This window comes from Mirounga leonina, unplaced genomic scaffold, assembly GCF_011800145.1.
Source record: "Mirounga leonina isolate KUSES-001 unplaced genomic scaffold, KU_Mleo_1.0 Mir_151, whole genome shotgun sequence".
NCBI classification, from domain to species: Eukaryota; Metazoa; Chordata; class Mammalia; order Carnivora; family Phocidae; genus Mirounga; species Mirounga leonina.
The window spans coordinates 14,838,901-14,865,355 of NW_023270377.1; the positions used below are offsets into that span (position 1 = coordinate 14,838,901).

Consider the following 26,455-nt stretch of genomic DNA (forward strand, 5'->3'; position numbering starts at 1 on the left):
AATGGGAGGGGAGCAGAAGGACCACAAAATAACTCGCTGGTCTCGACTCCACCTGATCTGCCTGGGCCGTGTCAGCAAGTCAGCAAAGAACTCTGAGTTTGAAGTGCACTGATTTAAAACAGAACTGAACATAGTAACTTAGATCACTGTCACCATATCGCATTGCACTGGATTGATATGTAGCTTTGCTTCTGTTTATGGAATTGTCTATATTCTATCCTCACGTGTGTTATTCAAATAAAAGTCTTCATTTTATTTATTTATTTTTTAAGGAGGCTCCACACCCAACGTGGGGCTTGAACTCCTGACCCATAGATCAAGAGTCGTGTGCTCTACCAACTAACCAGCCAGGCATTCCCCAAATAAAAGTCTTTAGATGCACATAGTCTGTGAGGGTCTGGTTCACCCAAATCAGGTTGCTCTTAATCCGTCTGACTCCCACTCTGCCACCATAAAATCAAACTCATGGTAGCTGAGATTTTATATAAATGTTCATATTCTCAGATTGGTTTTTTTTTTTATTGATAAACCACCATTTATTTATCAACTTCCTTATTAGAGATGTAGGATATAATTTTTCACTATTACAAATATTATTATATTGAGAATTTGTGTGGGGGGGGTTGTTAATTTTATTTTATTATGTTATGTGAGTCACCATACATTACATCACTAGTTTTTGATGTAGTGTTCCATGATTCATTGTTTGTGTATAACACCCAGTGCTCCATGCAATACGTGCCCTCCTTAATACCCATCACTGGGCTAACCCATCCCCCCCACCCCCCTCCCCTCTAAAACCCTCAGTTTGTTTCTCAGAGTCCATAGTCTCTCATGGATTATCTTCCCCTCCGATTTCCCCCCCTTCATTTTTCCCTTCCTACTATCTTTTTTTTTTTTTTTTTAACATCATGTATTATTTGTTTCAGAGGTACAGGTCTGTGATTCTCAGGTTGCTTTTTTTGTTTTTGTTTTTTTTTTTAAAGATTTTATTTATTTATTTGACAGAGAGAGACAGCACAAGCAAGGGGAGTGGCAGGCAGAGGGAGAAGCAGGCTCCCCGCAGAGAAGGGGGAGCCCGATGCGGGACTTGATCCCAGGACCCTGGGATCATGACCTGAGCCGAAGGCAGTCACTTAACCAACTGAGCCACCCAGACGCCCTCTCAGCTTGGTTTTTAAAAGGCTTCAAATAACAGCAGGATACTGAGGATGCTAGAGACTAGATATGCTATTTCTGATGTGATCATTTGGGAGGTAGGCCGAAGAGCGGACTGAAGCAATTTTCTCTTATTCTAAGTCTTGAAGAAAAACGAGTTAGACAGGCACAAGTGAAGACCAGAGTTCTAGGTTTTCTAGTCGCAACAACGAATTCCGATTCGGTCATTTCCATTTGACCCTTGACCAATTAATTGTCAGTAGAGTTATAATTAGGCTGTATCATATGATGACCACTTTACTTAAAACTACAGTTTACCCCCACCAGGCGATAACTATAATCATTTAAATCAACAAAATACACTTGGCTTTCAACATCGGCAACTTACTTCATGTGTGTATGAGTTATACTTAATTAAACTTTTAGCTCCTAAAAATCATGTCTTTCAATTCTCCTCATATCCCCAAAAAGGCCAACTACAGTACTTTGCACATAAGGGACCAAAAATTACTACTTAATATTACAACAAAGAAAAATCATGGTCTAACCCATGTGGATTATCTGGTTAAAAAATATATATTATGCCAGGGGCGCCTGGGTGGCTCAGTTGGTTAAGCGACTGCCTTCGGCTCAGGTCATGATCCTGGAGTCCCGGGATCGAGTCCCATGTCGGGCTCCCTGCTCAGCAGGGAGTCTGCTTCTCTCTGACCCTCCCCCCTCTCATGCTCTCTATCTCATTCTCTCTCTCAAATAAATAAATAAAATCTTTAAAAAAAAATATATATATATATATATATATATAATGCCAAATAAATATAATCAGCTTATCTTGGAAAAACACAATTGCAAACTCATCTCTGGGTTCCCATTACACTAACTAATCAACAGTCTGTTAACATTCCATTTGAATTAAATACCTCATTTAAAAATAGTGTCACGTGGGGTGCCTGGGTGGCTCAGTTGGTTAAGCGACTGCCTTCGGCTCAGGTCATGATCCTGGAATCCCTGGATCGAGTCCGGCATCGGGCTCCCTGCTCGGCAGGGAGTCTGCTTCTCCCTCTGACCCTCCCCCCTCTTATGTGCTCTCTCTCTCTCTCATTCTGTCTCAAATAAATAAATAAAATCTTAAAAAAAAAAAAGTGTCATGTGACTGCACGTGACATGCAAAGCTCTCAGAAACTGACAGTAAACAGTAAAATCCCATTCTAATGAAACAGATCTAAAAACATTTTGAATGTCATTTAATGGACTACCATGGTGAAACTTTTACGTCCAGTTTCAGATGAAGTATACAGTTTGGTTAACTGTGCTATTAGGATCTGGCTCTGTACTTTCTTCTGCTCAGCAATCCAGGTCACTTTCTGTGTGAAGAGCTAATTACTCTGCCCCTCAGTCCTTCCATCGACAATCTGTCACCTTCCTCCCCCATCTCAATTCCCCCCAATGTACCACTTTTTAAAATAAAATCAGTTCATGTTAGAATACATATAAAAACAGCGAGAGGCCCCCCAAAATGCTTTTGCTACAGAAACTAGTGCCTAGGTGAATTGCACACAATGAAGATTTCTATTACACAGAAATCTGCGTCGATTAATAGACTGATGTAATGTGTTCATCAAAGAATTGCTACGTTACAATCTGCTGGTACAGAGAAATAGATTCATATAGAATACTAGGAACTTTATGTCTAAATTGGATTCTCCCTGTTGTAGTTCAATAGTAGTATTCTTGAAAGTAATCAATTTCCAAGTGGAAAATACAGTCATTTCTAGCTAAAAGGCATGCCATAAATGAAGCTCAAGTCACATCTACAGGATTCTTATTTTAGGAAGTTCTTACTCAAAGCCCCTTCCCTTGCATTAGCCCTGCAATCAATAACAATAACATTGCTCAAAGTAAGGTAATACTTTTACTTATTCTAAGAAGTCTTTAGTCTTCGATATACATACCAACAGTGTGGATAGGTTTCCTATAGGGCATCAGGCCAAAATTGTATTGAAAAATTCCTCTGGCGTGGAACAGCGGCAAAGCAAACCCCATGACCTTCTGTAGCTTCTCTTGCACAGTTCGAAGCCATGAGCCTTGAGGGTTGTTAACTTGTTTAAATAGCTCATTTTCTCCAAAAGAAAACACTGGGACCAAGGAGGCGCTACAAACAAAGCGGAAGAATACAAATTTTTAAGGAAAATGATTTAAGTATTTTATTCTGTTCAGATGACTTTTGCAACATATCCCAACAATTTTTCTTTTTTTCTTTCAATCTTTTTATTCATTCATTTATTTTAATTATTATGTTCAAATAGGCAGCATATAGTACATCATTAGTTTTTGATGCAGTGTTCAACGATTGGGCATGCGTTGTGATGGGCACTGGGTGTTGTACGGTACTGATGAATCACTGAGCCAAGAATTTTTCAATGTTCCCATGTCTCCCTATACTGCTAATTTCATGTTCCAATCAATGAAGCTGACTTATACTTGAAATCCTTTGGGGCAGGGCGCCTGGGTGGTTCAGTCGTTAAGCATCTGCCTTTAGCTCAGGTCATGATCCCAGAGTCCTAGGATCGAGCCCTGCATCGGGCTCCTCGCTCCACGGGAAGCCTGCTTCTCCCTCTCCCACTCGCCCTGCTTGTGTTGCCTCTCTTGCTGTGTCTCTGTCAAAAAATAAATAAAATCTTAAAAAAAAAAAAAAGAAAGAAAGAAATCCTTTGGGGCAGTACTTCAGCAGCTTAGCAATTCGTGGTATTTTATTCCATAGAAAAATCAAGGCTCCGGGAAGCTTCCTTTCCACCTAGAGTCCAGACCATGATTTGTTTGTTCATTTGGCTGGAAATTTATACTCTGTATATAAAATTTTGTACTTTTTATTTGTTTGCTTTTTAAAATTTTTATTTATTTTTAAGATTTTATTTATTTATTTGACAGAGAGACAGACAGCGAGAGAGGGAACACAAGCAGGGGGAGTAGGAGAGGGAGAAGCAGGCCTCCCACTGAGCAGGGAGCCCGATGCGGGGCTTGATCCCATCATGACCCGAGCCAAAGGCAGACGCTTGACGACTGAGTCACCCAGATGCCCCTGTTTGCTTTTTTAAAAAAATATTTTATTTATTTACTTGAGAGAGAGAGAAAATGCGTAGGAGGGGGAAAGGCAGAGAGAAAGGGAAAAGCAGACTCCCTGCTGAGCAGGGAGCCCAATGTGGGGCTCAATCCCAGGACCCTAGGATCATGACCTGAGCTGAAGGCAGATGCCTAACAGACTGAGCCACCCAATTGCTCCTGTTTGCTTTGTTTTTAAAGGTGAGTTTAACTTCTGGATGCCATGGCACTGCACTACCTTAGGGGGAACGCTGTATGCCATTTCCCATGAACATCCACATCTGCTTTTATTTGAAGGTCAGCTAAGAGGAAGTCTGTGTTTAAGGACTGGAGAAATTACTTTATTTTTTTGTGTTCATTTAATAACATCTTAACTTCTCTGACCCAGGTACCTGAAATGAGAAGCTACTTACCCATGGGTCAAAGCAATTTTAACAAATCCTTTCCGTTTGCGGATGAACAGAGTGAATTTTCCAGGATGGGCATCCAGTGATTCCTCTGCACCCCCAAGAACAATGACTGAAATGTTTCCACCTTCCTCCTTGCTCAGCACATGGGACACACTTTTCTTAGAAACTGAGACTGACCCTTAATGAATAAAACAAAAGGGCTAAGTATTTATCTTAAAAATTAAAATATTTCTCTCATAATATTCAATGGCATCAGTGAACATTTAACAAAACTCCCTAGAACATCTTGCTTAAAATTTTGTCACAGCCGGATCTTTGGTAATATATTCCATTCATAAAATATAACATTTTGTCAGGTGATTGGGTTAGGTCTTTAAAATGTCATTTGTTATTAGATCTACCACTTATTTGGGTAAGTTGTACGCTGCTCAACTCTATGGATTCTATTCATATTGCACTATAAGTGAAAGGTGCCCTCTGCAGTTGTTCAGTGCACAACCTGCATAGCTGTACGTGGTGACCTTGATCACTACCCTGGTGAATCCTGGCTCAGAACCAAAAAGCATATCCTTTAGAGGAGGTTTCACTGGATCTTCTGAACACACAAGGGCCTGTTTTCAGATATTTTGTGTGGATTCTTGTTTCCCAAACCTAGATTTATAATGTAAATGATTTATTTCAAAAATTCAGACATTTGACAAATAACCAGATCTTTACATGGTTCCAAAATGTCTAGTCTGACTTTGATAAATTGTTTATTTAAGATAGTTATATAATTGTTTGGTCTTTGTACCAGGCTTTCCCACATAAAAATAACTTTAAAGATTCCTTTTCAGATTTTGAATGTACTATGTACTCTTGGAGGAAAAGGCCATGAACTCTTACAGGGAAAAAAATATGAAAATACAAGCCACTCGTGACCTGTATTAAAGAGATAACTGCTTTTTAAAGTTTTATTGTTTCCTTTCATTCATGGCTTTATCCATTTTTTGAGTCATAAGAGAATGTGTCAGACAGGCTTTATTAAGACACAACATACCTCATTTCTCAAAGGACAATTATATGCTCATTTTACTGTAAGTGCCTATTACTGGGGGAATATAAAATAATGCAGGATTCTGAGTGAGCAACCACCTACTAAAGAGGCAGAGGGTGGTGGGTTAGAGGGTAGAGTACCTGAGTCTCAACGGGTTTGAACTTCTACTGGGTTCAAGGCATGGCCATTCTACTCTGCATGCCCTGAGTGGGAGCTGGAGGCTTAACTTCCATTGGAAAGAGGGCCTTCTGAGTTTCCAGACACCGGCCCTCCTCTGGCCACTTCTCAGTTCCTTCTCTGAGCTCCCTTTACTAACTGCTGCTATGTCTTAGGGCTCTAAGAACTACATATTTGTATTCCTCTAAAATGTCTATGTTGAAACCCTAATCCCCAGTAGGATGGTATTAAGAGGTAGGGCCTTTGGAAAGTAATTAGGTCATGAGAATGTAGCCCCCAAGATGGGATCAGTGTCCTTATAAAAAGAGGAAGAAGGGGAGGGTGCTGTCTCTCCGTCATGTGAGGACATAACAAGATGGCTGCCCGCAAGCCAGGAAAGGAGCTCGAACCAGACACCAGATCTGCCAGCGCCTTGATCTTGGACATCCAGCCTCCAGAACAGCGAGAAATAAATGTCTATTATTTAAGTCACCCAGTCAGTAGCATTCTGTTATAGCAGGCTGTACTAAGACAGGCTCCTTCATAGTCTCTAACACCTTCTAATGTTATCTACATACATGGATTCAAATACCACTTATGTGTGCTGAGTTCTCCCAAATCTATCTCCTGGGACCTCTTCTTCCTGAGGCTCTACACCCACACTTCCTAATGGCCCAATGGACGTGTCTACCTTGCCAACTCAAAGACACCTCAAACTCCATGTTTCCAGACCCAATGCACTGTATTCTTCCTGCAACATTACCCCTCAAGGTGAGTGGGACCATCATCTACCTTGGCACGCAAGTCAGAGGTGTAGGTTCCTCCCAAACATATTCCCGTCTTCTTAGCAACCATGTTGACTCCACTCATTCCTTCATTCAAAACACTTGTTGAGCACCTGCTCCAGGCAAGGCACTGGGCTAGATGCTGATCATACGACATACACAGTTGCTACCTTCCTGAGGCCGCAACAATCACTATGTCTTGTCGAATCCATCAGCTGTTCTTCATATCGACCTCCTCTGGGCTCTACGTGGCTGTTGTGATCTGATCTCTGCTACCTGCAGAGCCTTACTGGGCACATGGGAAGGAACGTGAGCCTCAAAACACAGAATGTGCCCTGGCTGACAGCTGATGAGTAGAGAGTCGCCAAAATGGACCAAGAGAAAAAGTCTGGAGGGGGGACTTACAGGGACTTAGAGTGACGGAAATCCCATGGGTAAGAGCAAAACAGGCACTGGTCAGCAAAGGACCTCTGAAACTCTATTGCTTCTTTACTACATGAGGTTTGGTACACATGTCTGTCTGTCTTTCATACCCAGAGAGGCAACCACCAAGGAAGGCACAGAGTAAAAGGGCAGCCTTGGGCCAGCGCCTGTCCTGGAAGCTGGTTCTAGGAAAAAATTGAGAACTCTCCAAATTTTGAGATAAGGATGCCCTGAAACTCTACCAGCTACAAATGTGGATATTTTTATTTAGCTTCTAGGATATCTCAGGTTATAGTGAAAAGGAAAAGATCTCATGATATCATAAGCCAGAAAGAACAGACAAGTTTAATCTCAAATGCCAGCTCAAGCAAATGGCAATGACTCTGAGGGCACTATATAGAGAGAGAAAGACTCTTAAGGTTGATTATATGTATCTGACGTGGCCACGGAGAGGGGTGTACCTACATCTCTTGTACCATAAATTTGCCACACCTACTCTCAGTTACCACTACCCAACCTCACTTGTGGCTGGAATCAGCAAACAGTATATTGTAAATGTATTTCTGTGCTTTTCTGAAATTTAAAAAATTTCCCTTTAATTTTTTTCCTTTTATAAAGCTAACCCAATCGATGTCAGCAAAACAAGGAAGGGTTTTTTGGTTTTTTTGTTTTTGTTTTTGCCTCTATAGTAGTTTGGAGGTTTGGTGCTCCCTCTAGAGGTCAGACGCAGTGACAGCCAGACTGGACCAAGAGCCGAGGGCCATATGGGTGAAGGTCCATACACAGAACCTTGAAAACCCAGCCAGGGATCCTGGTCCTCTGGTGCTTAGTGATTTCCTATCAGGTATATAATGACAACATTATGTCATTCTCAATGACAATAATTGAGAAATTAACAGGAAGTAATGAAAACCTGGAAGAGCCTGGAAAATTCTATCTCTGAATATCTACTTACTCATCCTGAAATTGTAAATTTTTTTTTGAAATTACAAATTTTCAAAAAGAGACTATCCACTTTTCTTTATATCCAAGAAATGCAAGACAACAATAGTTAATGTAGACAATAAACATAAAGCACTTTGTAAGGTACTGCAGTTCACGCTGAGTCAGTAAGTAGGTCAAGTTAGAAAACCAAATAAGCTGAACCCCTCAAATTGATGTGAGAATTGTTAACACAAGCTTAGCCTCTGTGGACACTCATATAGTGTCTTTATAGCATTTCAGCTAAATTTTGTTCTTGGAATTGGTAGAATTATGGTTTCATTAACCAAAGAGTCTTCCACTAGCTCAGAGGAGCAGAGTAGAATGAACTCATTTCTGAGTCAAGTTCTATTTAATCTGGGAAGAAAGAGACAGATTAAGTATGCTTCATTTATATACGGCCATCACTTCAAGACATATTGGAGGACATTTTCCATCTCTAATGCTCACAAACGCAGGCAAAGTGCTTTTCCAAAGGTGCAATCTATCACTTGTTTGACCCAAGATTCTTTCTTCCACATCTGGATACACAAAATTCATTCATCAATTTATTCTTTCATTGAATTAACATCTATTGAATATTCCTATATCCCAGGCCCTATGCTAGAAAGGGGTGGGAAAAAAAAAAAAGAAAAAGACACGGTCTGTGTCGTCCTGGAACTTCCAGTCCAGTCGGGGAGGCAAGAATCATCCAAGCAGCATGGGAAGTATCAGACAGGGATACAGACACAGGGTTGTACTAAGAAACTGTAAACCTGTGTTTGGGAGGTGTGGTCCTGCCACCCTAGAACACTGGAGAAATAACGATTTGCCTTCACTTACCACTGGTCATCAGGTATTCTCGAAAGAGAGGACAGCGGAACCAAAATGGGAGCACATGAAGATATGCGGTGAAGCCAGGAAACAGCTCCTCGAAGTCCGAATAATTTGTACAAAAATTTCCAAAGGCTCCAGCAACAAGCACTCCATGGGGGTGAAACCCAAATATATAGTTGTGACTTGGATCCAAATCCCAAGTTTTGATGAGCTACAGTATATAGTGGGATTAAAAAAATAATAAAATGGTCCAGATTAGATTCCAGTAAGAAACCAAGAAACTCATGATTAGTTTTTATGTCACAAGGAAATGGAGGGGCGCCTGGGTGGCTCAGTCAGCTAAGCATCTGCCTTTGGCTCAAGTCATGATCTCAGGGTCCTGGAATCGAGCCCCACATTGGGTTCCCTGCTTGGCAGGGAGCCTGTTTCTCCCTCTCCCCTCTGCTCATGCTCTCTCTCGCTATCTCTCTCTCTCAAATAAAATATTTTTTTAAAAAAAAGGAAATGGGAAACATGACTTGTTTAGTTCTCTGCATTAGAGCTTTTTCCAAATTTTCAAACTATTTCCTGAGCCCAGAGCCCCCCACACATAGCCTTCGAAATGGTGTCAATTTAGCTTAGATCGTATTTAGTAATTTGGGCTGATTTGCAGGCTTTCTCTCTCTGAAAAGAAAAAAGCTTGAATTACCTGTGATGAAAACAAATTTCCATTCTTCTCCCAGCTCCAGATACTACAACATAAAACAATTCTACTCACGTGAATTGGAAAATAGTCCTTAAAATACTTCCAAATGGTCCAGCTTCTGACCCACTTGGATCTCCTGCCTCCTTGCTCTGGGGTACTCCAGTCAAAGTAAAGCCATGTCATATAAGGGACATAGAGGAACCAACAGTTGTATATGATCAGTATCACGATGATTCCAATGCACACCTGTGCTGTAAGAAAGGGAGAGACCTCAGGAATCAGAGTTAGTTAGCATCTGCTCACTGTACTATATAATCAGTGGTCCATGGCAGGGGGATTTAATTAATACAAAAAGTACGTTAAACTGAGCCTCAGTCCAATATGACAAGACAGCAATGATACAGTATTATTTAACATTTATTGAATATTGACTATATGCCAAGTACTATATTATGTACTCTGCCAAAATATTTTCATGTAATCCTTATATAGCTACAGTATTAATGAAGCAGCCACGGTCCTTTTCGTAGAAGAGAAAATGGCAGAGAGAGGTTAAATGAACTGACCAAGCCCCACAGAAAGGAAGTGGTTGATCTAAATCCATAGTCCACTCTCAAAGTCCCTGGCCTACAGCGCCTCCCTGACATGATATGTGGAGGAATCACTGCTGAAAGAAGGGATGCAGAGGAGTTCCTACTACAGGTATTTACCTTGCTGAGCAGTCATTATTTATGTGCCCACAAAGAGGGAACATTCTAGCAACAAACTCCGTTTTCAGGAACTCTGTTGCCAGAAACAGAAATAGCGTAGGAGCCTTAGTTCATCTTTCACTACTTGCAACATTTCATTATGACAAAGCAAAATCCAAATTGTTTATGCACCGAATGACATAGCTTCAAAATACATGAAGCAAGAACGGAGAACACTTGACCTGGGTAGTAGTGACGAGAATGTTTGCCTTAAAGTAACACATTAAGCTAAGCTAGACATTTTTTTTTTTATGTCTGTGCTATGATACTAAAAAATATTTATAAGAAGAGAAATATGGGGCGCCTGGGTGGCTCAGTCGGTTAAGCATCCAATTCTTGATTTCGGCTCAGGTTCTGATCTCAGGTTCCTGAGATTGAGCCCTGGGTCTTGGGCTCCACGCTTTGTGGGGAGCCTGCTTAAGATTCTCTCCCTCTCCCTCTGCCTCTCCCACCCCCACTCACATGCTCTCTCTCAAATAAATAAATAAAAGAGAGGGAGGGGCGCCTGTGTGGCTCAGTCATTAAGCGTCTGCTTTCGGCTCAGGTCATGATCTCAGGGACCTGGGATCGAGCCCCGCATCGGGCTCCCTGCTCAGCGGGAAGCCTGCTTCTCGCTCTCCCACTCCCCCTGCTTGTGTTCCTGCTCTCGCTATCTCTCTGTCAAATAAATAAATAAAATCTTAAAAAAAAAATAAAAAATAAAAAGAGAGGGAGAGAAATATTAATGAGAAAGGAGGAGGGGAGCATAAAGTCATAAAGCTTGGCATACAGTAAGCGCTCAATAAATGCCACCCATGACTTCAAGGAGTGCCACTGGGTCTTCCTCTTCTGTTAGGTGCTGCAGTCTTGGTTTTAGAGCTGACTTCAGTCGCCCAAAGTCCTGTCTACTCCCTATCAACTTTATTACAAAGAGTTTTGTCCCCAAATCATCCATTATGGTATCTGATTAACAGCACCTTGATCTATCACAGTTTTGTAGATACAATTTTTTTTTTTTTTTTGGCCGAAAACAGAACATATATTTATATTTCTGGAGACATGTAAATCAGTAAATATCCCAGTATAGATTTAACCTAAATATAAAATTGACCCCCATAAGAGGAATGACCTGCTCTCTCCAGGGTAGGTTAAAGTTTGTTAAAGAAAAGCACATGAAAGGTGAAGGAAGTATGTGCCCTCTACCCCTTCGTGGAGTGTTTTGTTGCTTTCTGGAAAAGCCAACATGATTCCAGAAGCACGGCCAAAAAGAGTGTCCTCTGCCCTCATTCCTACCAGGATCATTTCATTTTGCTTCACCTGCTTCCCTCTACCCAGGTCTGAGTGCTGACAATTTACCGCTGTTGGTTAATTTTCTCTTTATTTTACTAAAATGTGTCCAAAATGTACAAGAAACTTTGGTAGGTCTCATTACTCTGTACTCTACTCTAGGTCAGGTGAGCTGAGATGGAGCAGAGACGGGAGAGGACAGTTGCTGAGTGGAGACCAACTGCCAGGCAATGTCATTTTCTCTCCTCACAACCCTCAAGGTACACAGTACTGTCCCCATTTTGCAGATGTGGAAACTGAGGCGCAAAGATTCTGAGGGTCCAAAGGACTTGAACCTGGATCTGCCTAACTCTAAAACCCACACACTTTCTTTTTCTTACAAAACCAAACTAGTCTTAGCTTATGGCAACAGCACCATAAACTTACAAATATTTATTACAAGCACGTAGGCAGGCTCATAAGCATAAGAAATCAGGCAAATGGGAGGTTCTGTTTTCCTTATTATAATGATGGAGAAACTGAGAAAAAAAGCACAGTAACTTAATTTGAACCACAGAAGGAGTCAAGAGCAGATCCAGAAATAAAGTCCCCAGACTACTAATTCGGTGTTCCACTAACCCAACCACACACGCACTAATTGAATACATACTGCATCTATGTTTAACAGCCACTAAGCGTTCTGCATGGATGATGGTTAAAACATGGATCTGGAATTGGACTGCTTATGTTAGGAATCTGCCACCAGCTAGCTGCCTAACCTGGGGCGAGTTCTTTTACCTCTTGAACCTTAATGCCTTTACCTGTGAGATGAGCTAAGGAAAGCAGCCGCCTCCAAGGACCGTGGGGAAATAAATGTAGACATGCCATCGTGCCTGGCACACAGAAAGCACTTGACAAATGGAAGCCATTGTTAGAGCAATTGTATTTACTATTAAACGTTTAGAAAATGCAAAAAGTAAAAGCAGATAAAATAGCACCCACATTCTTGTCACTCAACAAAAGTACTGATAAAATTTTCTTTGTGGTCTTTTTTTTTTCCCCTATGAACAGGTTATGTTTCCTTAACATGGTTGATCACATTTTTTTTTTAAATTTCTGTATTGTATCTCTTATGATGATCTCACACTAGCTGTTTTATATTATAAATTTCGTATTACAACCTCTTCAAAAATGGTATTTTTGATGACTGATTCACATTCCATTGAATGGCAATACTAATTCAACCATCCTTTTCTTTTTGAAAATGTGGGCTTCTAACAAATTTTCTCTATAAACATAATCCTGCATAACATTTCCCCTGCATTTTAATTTACTTCTAGAGGACAGTCAGTAAAACCCTGGATCACCAAGCAGAAACACCTTTGTCACTTGATACACTTTGATTCCTTACGATCCAAAGGAGTTGGTCTAATTTAAACTCCCACTTCATACATTGCATACATTCTTTACTATTTCATATCATAAGCAGCACCAAAATAGCTTTTTAAATCCCGTGATCCTAAATTAGATTGAAAGAAGAAAACACTAAAAAAACTAGGTGACCGGATCACCTCTCTTTTCTATTTTTATCCCACTAAGCAATCCAAGGTAACATGATTCTTCTGAATTGGAGGTCAAAGAGAAAAGATACAAAAGTCTACTCCAACATACTGCGCAGTTCTCAAAACTGATGCTGATACTTTTTTAAAATTGTCTTGATCCACAAACCAAGTTGCCCGGAAGGCCTGAATTTTAGTTGCTTCGACCGAGGTATATGTTGAATAAAAAATCACAAGTCAAAAAAAAAATTAAAATTAAAAAAAAAAAGAAAGAAAACCACAAGCCAGCCTTTATCATTCATACTCTATTATAACTTCATGCCCACAGATTCTACTTCCTCTACATCATTAGGAAGCTGCCTCCCCCCCTTTTTTTTATTGAAGTGAAACTTACATAACACAAATGAACCATTTAAAGAAATCAATCCAGTGGTGCTTAATACATTCACAATGTTGTACAACTACCACTTCTACCTAGTTGCAAAATACTTACATCACTCAAAAATAAAACCTTGTGTTATACACAAATAATGAATCATGGAACACTACATCAAAAACTAATGATGTAATGTATGGTGATTAACATAACATAATAAAAAATAAATTAAAAAAATGAAACCCTGTACCCATCAAGCAGTTACTCCCCATTCCCTTCTTTGCCCCTGGCAACCACCACTCTGCATGATATCTATGGATTTACCTACTCTAGATACTTCATATAAATGGAATAATCCAATATGTAAGCTTCTGTAGACTTTCACTTAATATCAGGTGTTTGAGGTTCATCCATCTTGAAGCATGTATCAGTACTTCATTCCTGTTTAGGGCTGAATAATATTCCCCTCTATGGCTGTATCATATCTGTTCGACATTCACCATTCAACATTTGGGTTGTTTCCACCTTTTGGCTACTGTGAATAGTGCTGCGATGCTCCACGCACTTCAACAGTACTAAAAGTCAGAAACAAATAAGGCTCAGCCAAAATGCATGGCATTGTCATTAAATTTAGCATCACCAATAAAGTGACAAAATGACATGATGCCTCTTGATATGATCTAATGGAAAATAAACCCCATCACTTTTGTGGTCTTTTTGCCAAAAATGCTCAACCTGACTCTAATCATGACAACATAATTAGGCAAGTCCAGACTGCGGGACATTCTATAAGTAACTGGGGCTGTTCAGAAAATATCAGTGGTATAAGAGATTAAAAAACAAATAAAAGGTGGGACGCCTGGGTGGCTCAGTTGGTTAAGCGGCTGCCTTCGCCTCAGGTCATGATCCCAAGGCCCTGGGATCGGGCCCCACGTCGGGCTCCCTGCTCAGCAGGGTGCCTGCTTCTCCCTCTGCCTCTGCCCCTGCTCATGCTCACTCTCTCTCTCTCTAATAAGTAAATAAAATCTTAAAAAAAAAAAAAAAAGGTGTAGAAGCTGGTCTAGCTTTAAAGGAAAATATGAGGACAATTAAGGAAATTTGAATATGAACCATATATTAAATAAGATTATTATATCACTAACAAATTTCTTGGGTATGATAATGGGACTGTGATTATGTAGAAAGTTTTCAAGAGACACATCTATAGTATTTAGCATGAAGTGCCATGATGTCTACAACTTAATTTCTTTTCTTACTTTCAAATGGTTCAACAGCAATTATAATAACAAAGTGTGTGTGGAGGGAGAGAGGGAGAGAGAATGTGCTCACACATGCAAATGTGGAAAAACGCTAAGAGCTGGTGAATCCATGTTAAAAAAAAAAATGTTTACTGAACTATTCTTTCAGTACTTCTGTAGGTTTGAAATTTTCCAAAATTAAAAAATGGAAGGAAATGTATGAACCACACATATAACTGATCATAGCAGGTTAAGCACTGCTGCCTGGCTGGGAATGAGCTGGAACCTCATAGAGCCAGTCCTGCATCTGCAAAAAAATCTTGACTTCCAACCTCTCACATATAAAGGGAATGAGACTGATTCGATGACCCACTTCCAGCTTCAAAGCTGCCTGTAGGTTTCCCTAGCTTTATAGAAAAGAAGTGTTCTAGCAAAATCGGGGATGAAGATTACATTTTTTCCATGAACTGAAGACTTTTGGCAAGGAGTGGTGGCAAGGTCTACGATTTGGGGTGGGGAAGGGTCCTTCAGTGCTTCCGTGGACACATGCCGTTCCTGCAGCATTAAGTAATGATCTTCCTCTGCTGCCCTCACTCTTTCTGACTCCAGTGCTCTCACCTGGATGCTGAATATCAGTTCAAGGGCACTGAACAAGAAAGTACAAATGCAAAGGCATAGTACAGTGTCTAATCCAGGACAAATGCCCCATCAGTGTTAGCAGAATTGGAAAAGGCCATGAATCCTAATAACGTGTTTTACCTATGCTCACTTCAAAGACCTGATGTACATAAATTGATAAATTCCTTTAAGTTCTAGGTTTAACAGTTTTTCAAAATTTAAGACAGTAATATTTATAACATGGAAAAATAATTGGTTAATGAAACTTAGATAACACACAGAAAGCCTTTGGAATAGAGACGGTGTACGGGAAACTCTCCGTAAATGTTATTAGCCCCTACTGACTGCTTGAGACCTTTAAAAAACCAATGGCACACGGTTCAGTCCAAAATGTTATTTGATTTGTTCTCCAGTGCAAATACTACTTTAGTAAAAATAAGTTTTAAAAACAGGTAAACAGGAGGAAAAATATGCCAAAATACTAATAATTACCTCTGGATAAGAATATGGAATTTCTCAAGGGTCTTTAAAAGCCCTTCTACCCTGCTCAGTTTTTCTAATTACTAATCTGAATTATCGTATAATCAAAAGATTATTTTTAGAAAAGAAATAAAATGACTCCACCAGAAAGAAATAAGAAACAAAACTGGAGAACAAATCTACTTAGGTAAGAATATTCTCGTCTTGAACATGATTCTATTAAATTTCCATGAGCAAACAGCATCAGAAGAATATTGCAAAGACTACTTAAGTTTTATTCATTTGGATTAAATAGCGACCAATATTAAGAAATAATTGAAAATATTTAATTTGTATGTGTATCCTTCCCACTTCTATCAAAGAAGTTTTCATTTCTCCCCTATGAAAATTGTTTCTATACTTATTTTAACCATGCAACAAAGTGCACACACAGGAAGAAAATGGAATTCAGAGTTTAGCACATCACATTCTTTTCTTTCCTGTTCCTGAGGCATTGTATTTCAAAACACAATCAGAGCCATCTGTTGATTATAAGAATGTAAGCGTAACATTCTTCTGATTTTTAAAATTCCTGTTTTAAGGGAACTTACCTCCCAGAGTTTCTTAGGATGGTGCTAAAAGATAAATCTCAGACCCCTCTGCAGAATTTTGCAGCTCAGTACTCCTCGTGGGTGGGTCTGTTCCACACTGCTTTTAAAAAGTTTTAGGGAGAGGGAACTGCATTTTTCTTGTCTAAAAGCAAGTCATTATTGGACCCACTTCTTCACCTAATGAATGCACATAAATTACCAGGATCCAGTTGAAACTAATCCCATGTTCTTAATATTTCTAAATGTTTCCAATCTGAAGGACAAAATAAGCACAGCTATTTGGTATAGCTACAAACTGAAAACCATAATTAAAGAGAGACATAACTAAATACAACATGTGGGTTCCTTTGCTATAAAGGACATTTGTGGGGCAGTTACCAAAATGTGAATAGGGTCTATGTATGGATTCTATGTATGGATTAGATTGCTGAACTGTATCAGTTACTTTTCTCATTTGGATAATTGTACTGTGGTCATGTAAGCGAGTATCCTTGGTTTTAGGAAATATGCACTAAAGTACGTAAGGATAAAGAGAAACCATGTCTGTAACTTATCCTTAAAAACTTAAAAAAAAATAGTAACTGTGTGCGTGTGTGTGCGTGTATATGTGTGTGGGGAGAGAGACGGACAGAGAAAGAAAGAAAGAAAATATGGTAAAATGTTAACATTTGGGGAATCTGATGAAGGGATATTGGAATTTTTGTAATTTTCTAGACCTTTTCTTTTTTTTTTTTTAAGATTTTATTTATTTATTTTTGTGAGAGTGAGGGAGCACGAGCAGGGTGGGGGCAAGGGGGCAGAGGGAGAAGCAGGCTCTGGGATCATGACCTGAGCTAAAGGCAGACACTTAACCAACAGAGGTACCCAGGTGCCCAGAATTTTTATTTTCTACAATGAGTATTTCTGAAATTATTTCAAAATAAAGAGTTAAAAAAATAAAATGTAATGGCCCTCCCTGAGACCTACAGAATCAGTCTCTGGGGAATTTATATTTTAACAAAAATCCCCAAGTGATTCTTAAATAGGCTCTAAAGTTTAAAAACTTCTGATATAAAAAATACAAAAAAAACCCCACACACAGTGGAAGACTCAATATTTTTGAGATATCAATTTTCTCCAAATTCATCTATAGACTAATCTCAATAAAAAATCATTTTCAATGAAAATCCCAGCAGGCTTTTTTGTGTGTGTGTGGAAATAGACAAGCTGAACCTAAAGTGCAAATGGAAACACAAAGAATCTATATGATAATCAAAACAACTTTGAAAAAAAAGCACCAAGGTCTGAGGACTAATGAGATCTGATTCCAGAAATTATTATAAAGCTACAGCAATCACAACAACATTGTACTGGCATCAAGATAGACAAACAGATGAATGGAACAGAATAGAGAGTCCAGAAGTAAACCCACCCCTATACAAATACCTAACTTTTGACAAAGACACAGGGCACTACAGTAGAGAAGGGATAGATTTTGTTTTTGTTCTGTTTTTTAAGACATGGGGCTGGAACAACTGGATTATACATACGTGGAAAAAATGAACTTAGACCTTGTAGCATATACAAAAATTAACCCCAAATGGATCACAAACCTATATATAAAACATAAAACTATAAAACATGTAGAAGAAAATATAAAAAATCTTTCTGGCCTTGGATTAAGCAAAAAATTCCTACATAAAACACCAAAAACACAATCCACAAAGAAAATATGGATAAATTGGACTCCATCAAAATTAAAAACTTCTGCTCTTTAAATGACATTGTTCAGAGAATGAAAAGATAAACCCTAGAGTGGAAGAAAAATCTATACAAAGTACATAGCTGATGAAAGACTTGTATCCAGAAGAACACAACCAACTTTCTAAACCCAATAGAAAGAAAACAAGCAACCCAATTAAAAATGGGCAAAAGATTTAAGCAGGTACTTCAAAAGGTAAGATACGCAGATAGCAAATAAGCATATGAAAAGATGCTCAACATCATTAGTCACCAGGGAAATGCAAGCTAAAACCACAATGAAACACTACTACGCACTTATTAAATTGCAAAATTTTTAAAAAAATGGCTATATCAAGTGATGGCAAGGATATGGAGCAACCATGCACTGCTGGTGGGAATAGAAAATGGTACAACCACCCAGGAAGAAAGTTTGTCAGCTTCTTAAAAAGTTAAACCTGGGGTGGCTCAGTCGGTTAAGCATCTGCCTTGGGCTCAGGTCATGATCTCAGGGTCCTGGGATTGAGCCCTGTCTCAGGCTCCCTGCTTCTCCCTCTCCTCCTGCCCCTCTACCTCCTCCCCCCAACTCATGCTCTCTGTCTCTATCTCAAATAAATAAATAAAATCTTAAAAAAAAAAAAAAGAAAGAAAGTTAAACCTGCAACTGCCACACCATGATCAGCCATTCTGTTCCCAGGTTTGGAAATAAAGAATAAAGAAAGCACATGTTCATACAAAGACTTATAGGCAGAAATTCACAGCAGCATCATACATAATAGCTACAACCCAAACATTCGTCAACAGATGAACAAATTGCGATGTATCCATTCACTAGAATACCCCTTCAAAACAAAAAAGACAGTGAACTATTTATATACACAAGATCCAATCTGAAAATAATGATGTTGGGTTAAAGAAACCAGACAAAAAAGAGTACTGGGCACCTGGGTGGCTCAGTCGTTAAGTGTCTGCCTTCAGCTCAGGTCATGATCCCAGGGTCCTGGGATCGAGTCCCACAACGGGCTCCCTCCTTGGGGGGAAGCCTGCTTCTCCCTCTCCCCGTCCCGCTGCTTGTGTTCCTGCTCTCGCTATCTCTGTCTCTGTCAAATAAATAAATAAAATCTTTAAAAAAAAAAAAAAAAGACTACCTATGGTATGCCTCCATTTATATAAAACACTGCAAAATGCAACCTAATCTGTAGGACAGAGAGCACAGTGTTAGAGATGAAGGGCAGTGGGGATGAAGGAATTACAAAAGGGATATGACAAAATTTTGGGATGATGGCTATGTTCATTATCTTAATTGTGATGATTTCTTGGGGATATATATGTCAACTTATCAAACTGTATACTTTGTGTATGTGTAGTTTACTGTATGTCAATCATGCTTCAAGAACACTGCTCAAGTAAATAAATAAACCCATACAATAAAAGATCATGGTCCAATCCAATGCCATCCTAGGCAAGATACAACCTCTTGAGCTCCAGTTTTCTCATCTAAAAAAGGAAATGTAGTCATCTCTGTCACAAGCAGTTATAGGTAAAAGATGGTCAACAAATGCTGGCGCTCTCTTTGTCAGCTTCCTACTTTCCAGTTAGCAGTCTGGAGGCCCACAAGCTAGGATGTAATGTTTCAGTTTCTTGAATATTAAGATCAGATGGCAGGTGATCCAGCAATCCCACTTCTGGGAATTTATCCAAAGGAAATGAAATGAACATCTCAAAAAGAAATCTGCCCCCCTCCATGTTCACTTAAGGATTGCTTACAGTTGTCAAGACATGGAAACAATGTAACTGTCCATGGATAAAGAAATGTGATTTTCTATAATAATACATATATATTATTCAGCCATAAAAAAAAGACAGAAATCCTGCCATGTGTGATACCACTGGATAGACCTTGAGGACATTATGCTAAGTGTAATAAGTGAGACAGAGAAAGATAAACACTGTATGATCTCACTTGTGTGTGAAATCTTAAAAAGAAAACAAAACTAATTCATAGGTGTGCCTGGGTGGCTCAGTCGGTTCAGCGTCAGATTCTTGGTTTCAGCTCAGGTCATGATCTCAGGGTTGGGAAGTTGAGCCCTACATCAGGCTCCATGCCCAGCGTGGAGCCTGCTTAAGATTCTCTCTCTCCCTCTGCCCCTCCCCCCCAAAAAACACAAACACAAAACAAAAACAAAAAACTAATTCATAGATACAGAGAACAGATTAGTGGTTGCCAGAAGCAGGGGGGTGGAAGGGTGGGCAAAATGAATGAAGGGGGTCAAAAGGTACAAACTTCCAGTTATAAGTAAGTCCTGGGGATGGAATGCACAGCATGGTGACTATAGTCAACAATACTATATTGGTTTTTTTTTTTTTTTAAAGATTTTATTTATTTATTTGAGAGAGAGAGCGAGCGCGCACAAGCAGAGGGAGCAGCATGCAGAGGGAGAGGGAGAGGGAGAAGCAGGCTCCCGCTGAGCAAGGAGCCCAATGCAGGCTCCATCCCAGGACCCTGGGATCATGACCTGAGCCGAAGGCAGCTGCTTAACTGACTGAGCCACCTAGGCTTCCCAACAATACTATACTGTATTTGAAAGTTGCTAAGAGAGTAAGTCTTAAAAGTTCTCATCACAAAGAAAAATATTTGTAACTATGTGTGGTGATAGACATTAACTAAATTTATTGTAGCAATCATTTTGTCATAAACACACGTATCAAATCATTATGTCATCCCCCTAAAACTAATACAATAAGACTGGATGACAGGTATTTAACATTTATCTCAAGGAAAGAGTGTTTGATTTCATGACTAAATGAAACATTTTGCGATTTTTAAAATTTCAAGGGCTAATAGTTTAAACTCATTTCCTGGAAAGAAAAATGCATTCCAAGATTTTGATTTAGAAATCTTAAAATACACAGTAATAAAAACTCTCTTGACGCCATTGAAAGTAGCTATTACATCAATTCCTTCCTTCAAGATTGATAATTGAATGGAAAGAAATAAGTAAGCTCTTATCCTACCTTTCCAGTAAGAATTGAATTGTAGGGTAATCAAATGGCCCTAGATGATGGAAAATTACTCTTTGCAGAAATTCTAGCTAGTATGCGAAGAACGAATGACAGAAAAGAAAACTACCAGTTTGCAGTCCCAAACAGCAGTTGATTCAGGCAAGGATCATTAACGGAGACCACTAGGTGAAAGGGCAATGGTCAGTGGAGAACTTCTGTTTGCACATGCCAATTACCAGCCCTCAGATTACTTCCTATCTGCACCCACCAATCATGCTTAGACACTACTAATGGGACAACTCGACACTGTACATCCTGACATGATGCAATGTGAAGCACACAGCAGTGCCTGGGAAGAGGCCTTGCCACAAAGGTTTCATCTGAATCTAATCAAGCCTTGGGGCACCCGGGTGGCTTAGTCAGTTAAGCATCTGCCTTTGGCTCAGGTCACGATCCCAGAGTCCTGGGATCGAGCCCTGCATTGGGCTCCCTGCTAAGCCTGCTTCTCTCTCTCCCTCTGCCACTCCCCCTACTTGTGCTGTCTCTCAAATAAATAAAATATTAAATATAAATAAATAAATCTAATCAAGACTTAGACCTAACTTCCACTGTAGAAGAAATACAGGGGGTTGAAGAACAAGTTAACATTACAAAGAAGCAATCAGGAAAACCCTGAAAGGGAGAATCTTTGCAGGATAGATAACCTGATTTCTTTAGCGCTTCACTGACAAACAGGGAACACTGTTCTAAATTAAAAGACATGTAAAGACCGGGCGCCTGGGTGGCTCAGTTGGTTAAGCGACTGCCTTCGGCTCAGGTCATGATCCTGGAGTCCCTGGATCGAGTCCCTGGATCGAGTCCCGCATCGAGTCCCGCATCGAGTCCCGCATCGAGTCCCGCATCGGGCTCCCTGCTCGGCAGGGAGTCTGCTTCTCCCTCTCCCACTCCCCCTGCTTGTGTCCCCTCTCTCGCTGTGTCTTTCTCTATCAAATAAATAAATAAAATCTTTAAAAAAAAAAAAAAAGACATGTAAAGACCAAATGCAACACAAGGGTCTTGTTTGGAACCTGGTTCAAATAAATCACCAAGAAAAGTGTATTTTTGACACAGTTTAGGAAATATCAACTTACTTTAAATGATTTTAAGCAATGATTGTTAATTATGCTACATGTGTACTATGAGTATGTAAAAAATACTTAATTTTATAAATGTATACCAAAGTATTTAGGATTAAAATATACTGTGACTTGTTTTTTATTTATTATTTTTTTCCTACTTGACAGAGAGAGACACAGAGAGAAGGAACACAAGCAGGGGGATTGGGAGAGGGAGCCCGATGAGGGGCTCGATCCCGGGACCCGGAGATCATGACCTGAGCCGAAGGCAGACGCTTAACGACTGAGCCACCCAGGCGCCCTACTGTGACTTGTTTTAAAGTGTTTGCAAAAACAATAGATAAAACTAATATGGCAAATTGTTAAAATAATTATAAACACAGGTAATGGGTATATGAGAGTTCATACACTTCTACTTTTTGCATTTGGAAAGTTTTCAAAATAAAATTACTGCTATATATAGTACAAAATAATATGCTTCCAGCAACACAAATGTCAAATGTATGCAATAAAAGCATTTAAAAGGTCTGCAAGCCACTCTAGTCTGACTCAAATTAAGAATCATTAGTCAGGGGCGCCTGGGTGGCTCAGTCGGCTAAGCGACTGCCTTCAGCTCAGGTCATGATCCTGGAGTCCCGGGATCGAGTCCCGCATCGGGCTCCCTGCTCAGCAGGGGGTCTGCTTCTCCCTCTGACCCTCTTCCCTCTCTTGCTATCTGTCTCTCCTTCTCTCTCTCTCAAATAAATAAATAAAATCTTTAAAAAAAAAAAAAAAGAAAGAAAAGAAAAAAAAAGAATCATTAGTCAGACCTAAGTCACGAGTTCATTCACATTTGACACCTGTGGCTCTCCCACCTACTTAGAGCCATGTGACCTTGAGCAATGGACTTCACCTCTGAGCTCCCTCATTTGTAAATGCGTACCGGGGTAGTTCCTATATCACAGTGTTGCCGTGAGGATGACGCAGGTTAATACAACTAGAGACACACGGGGTGGAGAGCCTCCCTTCCGGGTGACAGAGTGGAGAGAGTCATTCAACCAAGTATTTATTTTTGCCTTCCAGGGGCCAGGCATGGGCTGAGTGCTCCTTCACTGAGCTGGTGGACAAGGCTGGTCATACAGACCTCTCTCAAGTAACCGCAGGCATGAGTAAATACAAGCGATGATGAGTGCCGTGAAAGAAAAGGACCGACCGTGGGCCACCAGAGATGTGCGACTGATCGGCAAGGAAGACAGTCTCCAAGTTCAAGCCATTGGAGTGGGCGGCCCAGCAGTGAAAGCAGGGACCCTGGGCAGAATACTTGGGTTTGCGGCCAGTTCCTCCAACTGTGACCTTGAACAATTTACTTCACCTCTTAGTTTCCTCATCTGTCCAATGAGTGCAGGGATGAACACTACTTGTCTCATAGGGTTGTTGTGAAGATTGCCGGGTTAATAGTATATGGTGCTTAGAATAGGACTTGGCACACACTAAGCCCTCAATAATCGTGTTTGTTATGATGTCAATGGTCCTTTGCTCCTTGGAGTGTAACGCTACCACACCTGTCTCACGGTTTGTCCTGTGAGGACTTAATGAGTTCACGGTTTGAAGTTCCTTTTTCAGTAAACCCTAGCTGTACCGTAGAGTCACTTGGAGAGTTTGTGTATATACACACACATTTATATGGTTACATACATACAAAATATGTATGGGGCTCCATTCTGTAACGAATGAATTAGAGATTCCAGGGGTAGAGCCTGGGCATCTGTATTTTTTTAGAAGTTCCCCTAGTGATTCTAATGTGCAACCAACCAGGGTTGAGAACCACTGACCTAAGCATTCAAAATGTGAAACCATTTCAAAAAAGCGTAGACCTCTACAGTGCAATGAGTTTATTATTACTGTTATTGTGGCTTCCACAGCATACAACCCATGATCTTAGTATAGCATACAAATGATGTTAGCCTTCAGAAGAGTGCAAGTTCTCAGTAATTCCTCCCTCTTTTCATACCATCATCCCCCATTTATTCCAAGAGCTGAACAAACATCCAGGGAAAAAAGCGCTCAGGTAAACCACCCTGCTCCATCTAGAGACTGCCTCAAGGTGCCTTTCTCGATAGGATTAACTTGGGAACAAGCTAGAACACACCTGTGGGTCGAGTTACTTACATATAGAAGCCACCCAACCCAAACGGATGTTTGCTGCAGCCTTCCTCATACAAAGGTACCTTTCTGCACCCGGATGATCTTAAACACGGAAAAGCTAATACGGCTATTTGTTACAAGGGTGGGATGAGGAAGGAATCAGGCTGTAAATACTCGGGCATTGGTTTTCTATGAATTCAGGAAACAAGTTTACTAACATTTGCGGGGCCATATAGTGCAATGTCCCATGGCTTGATTGGATTGTGGTTACATTTGGGTGTATTCATTTGCCAAAAGTCATGAAGTTGTATAATTATCATCTGTGCCTTTTACGGTAGGTAAGGTACGCATCAATTAAAAAAAAGCACAGGGGATGGGGGCGCCTGGGTGGCTCAGTTGGTTAAGCGACTGCCTTCAGCTCAGGTCATGATCCTGGAGTCCCGGGATCGAGTCCCGCATCGGGCTCCCTGCTCGGCAGGGAGTCTGCTTCTCCCTCTGACCCTCCCCCTTCTCATGTACTTTCTCGCTTTCTCAAATAAATAAATAAATATTAAAAAAAAAAAAAGAAATCACGTCTTCTTCTCAAGGCAGTCTTCTGATTTACGGATGTCTATATTCATCAGCCCACTTTTTCTTATATTTCTAATCTGTTTTCTAAAATAAAATTTGATTTCGGGGCGCCTGGGTGGCTCAGTTGGTTAAGCAACTGCCTTCGGCTCAGGTCATGATCCTGGAGTCCCGGGATCGAGTCCCGCATCGGGCTCCCTGCTCAGCAGGGAGTCTGCTTCTCCCTCTGACCCTCCCCCCTCTCATGCTCTCTCTGTCTCTCTCTCATTCTCTCTCTCAAATAAATAAATAAAATCTTTAAAAAAAAAAAAAAAGCACAGGGGAAACAGCTGCCAAAGAGTTGCTCGCTACGAGGTGCACGTGCGGAGAGAAACCAAAAGAGTCCCAAGTTAGTTCGAACTCCCTCTTTGACCTGCGTGTTCCGACTTACACGGGAAGAAGGGCTGGAGGATCTACGCATGTCCTTGGACAAGGACTGTCCGCGAGGGAGACGGAGGCCCCCTGCACCGCGGGGTCTGGCCTGGATCTTGAGCGCCCGGAAGCGCGCGGGGCCCTTACCGAGCAGCAGGAAGGACAGGACCCACTGCAGCACCGCGGCCGTCTGCAGCCGCCGCGCCAGCGGGATGTTGAGCGGCGCAAACTCGACCTTCATGCTCCGGCCCGGGAGACGGCTGCGCCGACTGCGGGCGTCTCGAACGCGGTGGCTCCGCGGCGCCGGGGAGGAACGCGCGGCCGGAATCGGGCCCCGCGCGGGACAACCCCGGGGCAGCGAGGGGGAAGCGGCGGCCGCCGCGCAGCGGGCGGGGGCCGGACTTTGTCGGAGGGGGTGGGGCGGGAGGGCTGAGGCTGGGGGCTGCCAATCGCGCGCGCCCGGGCGCATTGGCCCGAGCGCCGGGGCGCTGGTGAGGGCGCGCCACTGTGGGTACTAGGGACGGCGAGAGAGGTCAGCTGGTGGCCTGCCCGAGGTCGGCAGCGTGGGCTTCCCCAGCCTTGCTCCACCGGGATCTCCACCGGGATCTGACCACTGTTCAGGGGATCGATCACCTTCAGTATCCGCCCCTAAACCCACCCCTTCCTCCGAACACTCTGGGGAAGGTTTAGTTCAAGGAATCGCCCACCAGCTAGAAGGAGGCACGGGACGTAGCTTCTTTGCACGCAGGGTACTCTTGTGTTTATTGGTCTGTGTCCCCAACACCACTCTTTAACTGCAGGGGGAGAGGGGAGGCAGGGATCTGGCCTCCTCTCTTGGGTACTCAGATCCCTACACTAGTCCTGGAAACTTTTCATTTATTCATTCATTCAGCAGATACTGACTGAATACCTACCGCAGGCCAGGAACTATTCTGGGCCCTGAGTATATACCTGGTAACCTAGTCACGCAGTACAAATTATGGGCGGAGACAAACATTAAGCAAAATAACCACACAATTAGGTGTATAATTGCAAAGTGAAATCCTACTCTGAAAGAGTGAAGGAAGGTTCTAGGACTTAGGCTGGAGGTCAGGGAAGTCTCTGAATAAGTATAT

At 41.1% G+C, this 26,455-nt stretch overlaps 1 protein-coding gene across 7 annotated transcripts in view; it reads right to left on the reverse strand.

Moving 5' to 3' along the window:
* Positions 1–25,751, reverse strand: part of MOGAT1 (monoacylglycerol O-acyltransferase 1) — a 99,408-nt gene extending 73,657 nt beyond the window's left edge. Inside the window, exons 1-5 of one of the 7 annotated variants that reach the window (XM_035007016.1) lie at positions 25,488–25,751; positions 9,619–9,797; positions 8,868–9,072; positions 4,668–4,842; positions 3,108–3,307 (exon numbers count right to left, since the gene is read on the reverse strand). In XM_035007016.1, the coding sequence (XP_034862907.1) occupies positions 3,108–3,307; positions 4,668–4,842; positions 8,868–9,072; positions 9,619–9,797; positions 25,488–25,581 (853 nt within the window). In that variant the 5' untranslated portion in view covers positions 25,582–25,751. Of the gene's footprint in view, positions 1–3,107; positions 3,308–4,667; positions 4,843–8,867; positions 9,073–9,618; positions 9,798–10,112; positions 10,233–10,256; positions 10,390–25,359 lie in introns of those variants that run through there. The other 6 variants (XM_035007020.1, XM_035007022.1, XM_035007021.1 and 3 more) reach the window with 6 other exon arrangements.
* Between the last annotated feature and the right edge of the window lie 704 nt (positions 25,752–26,455).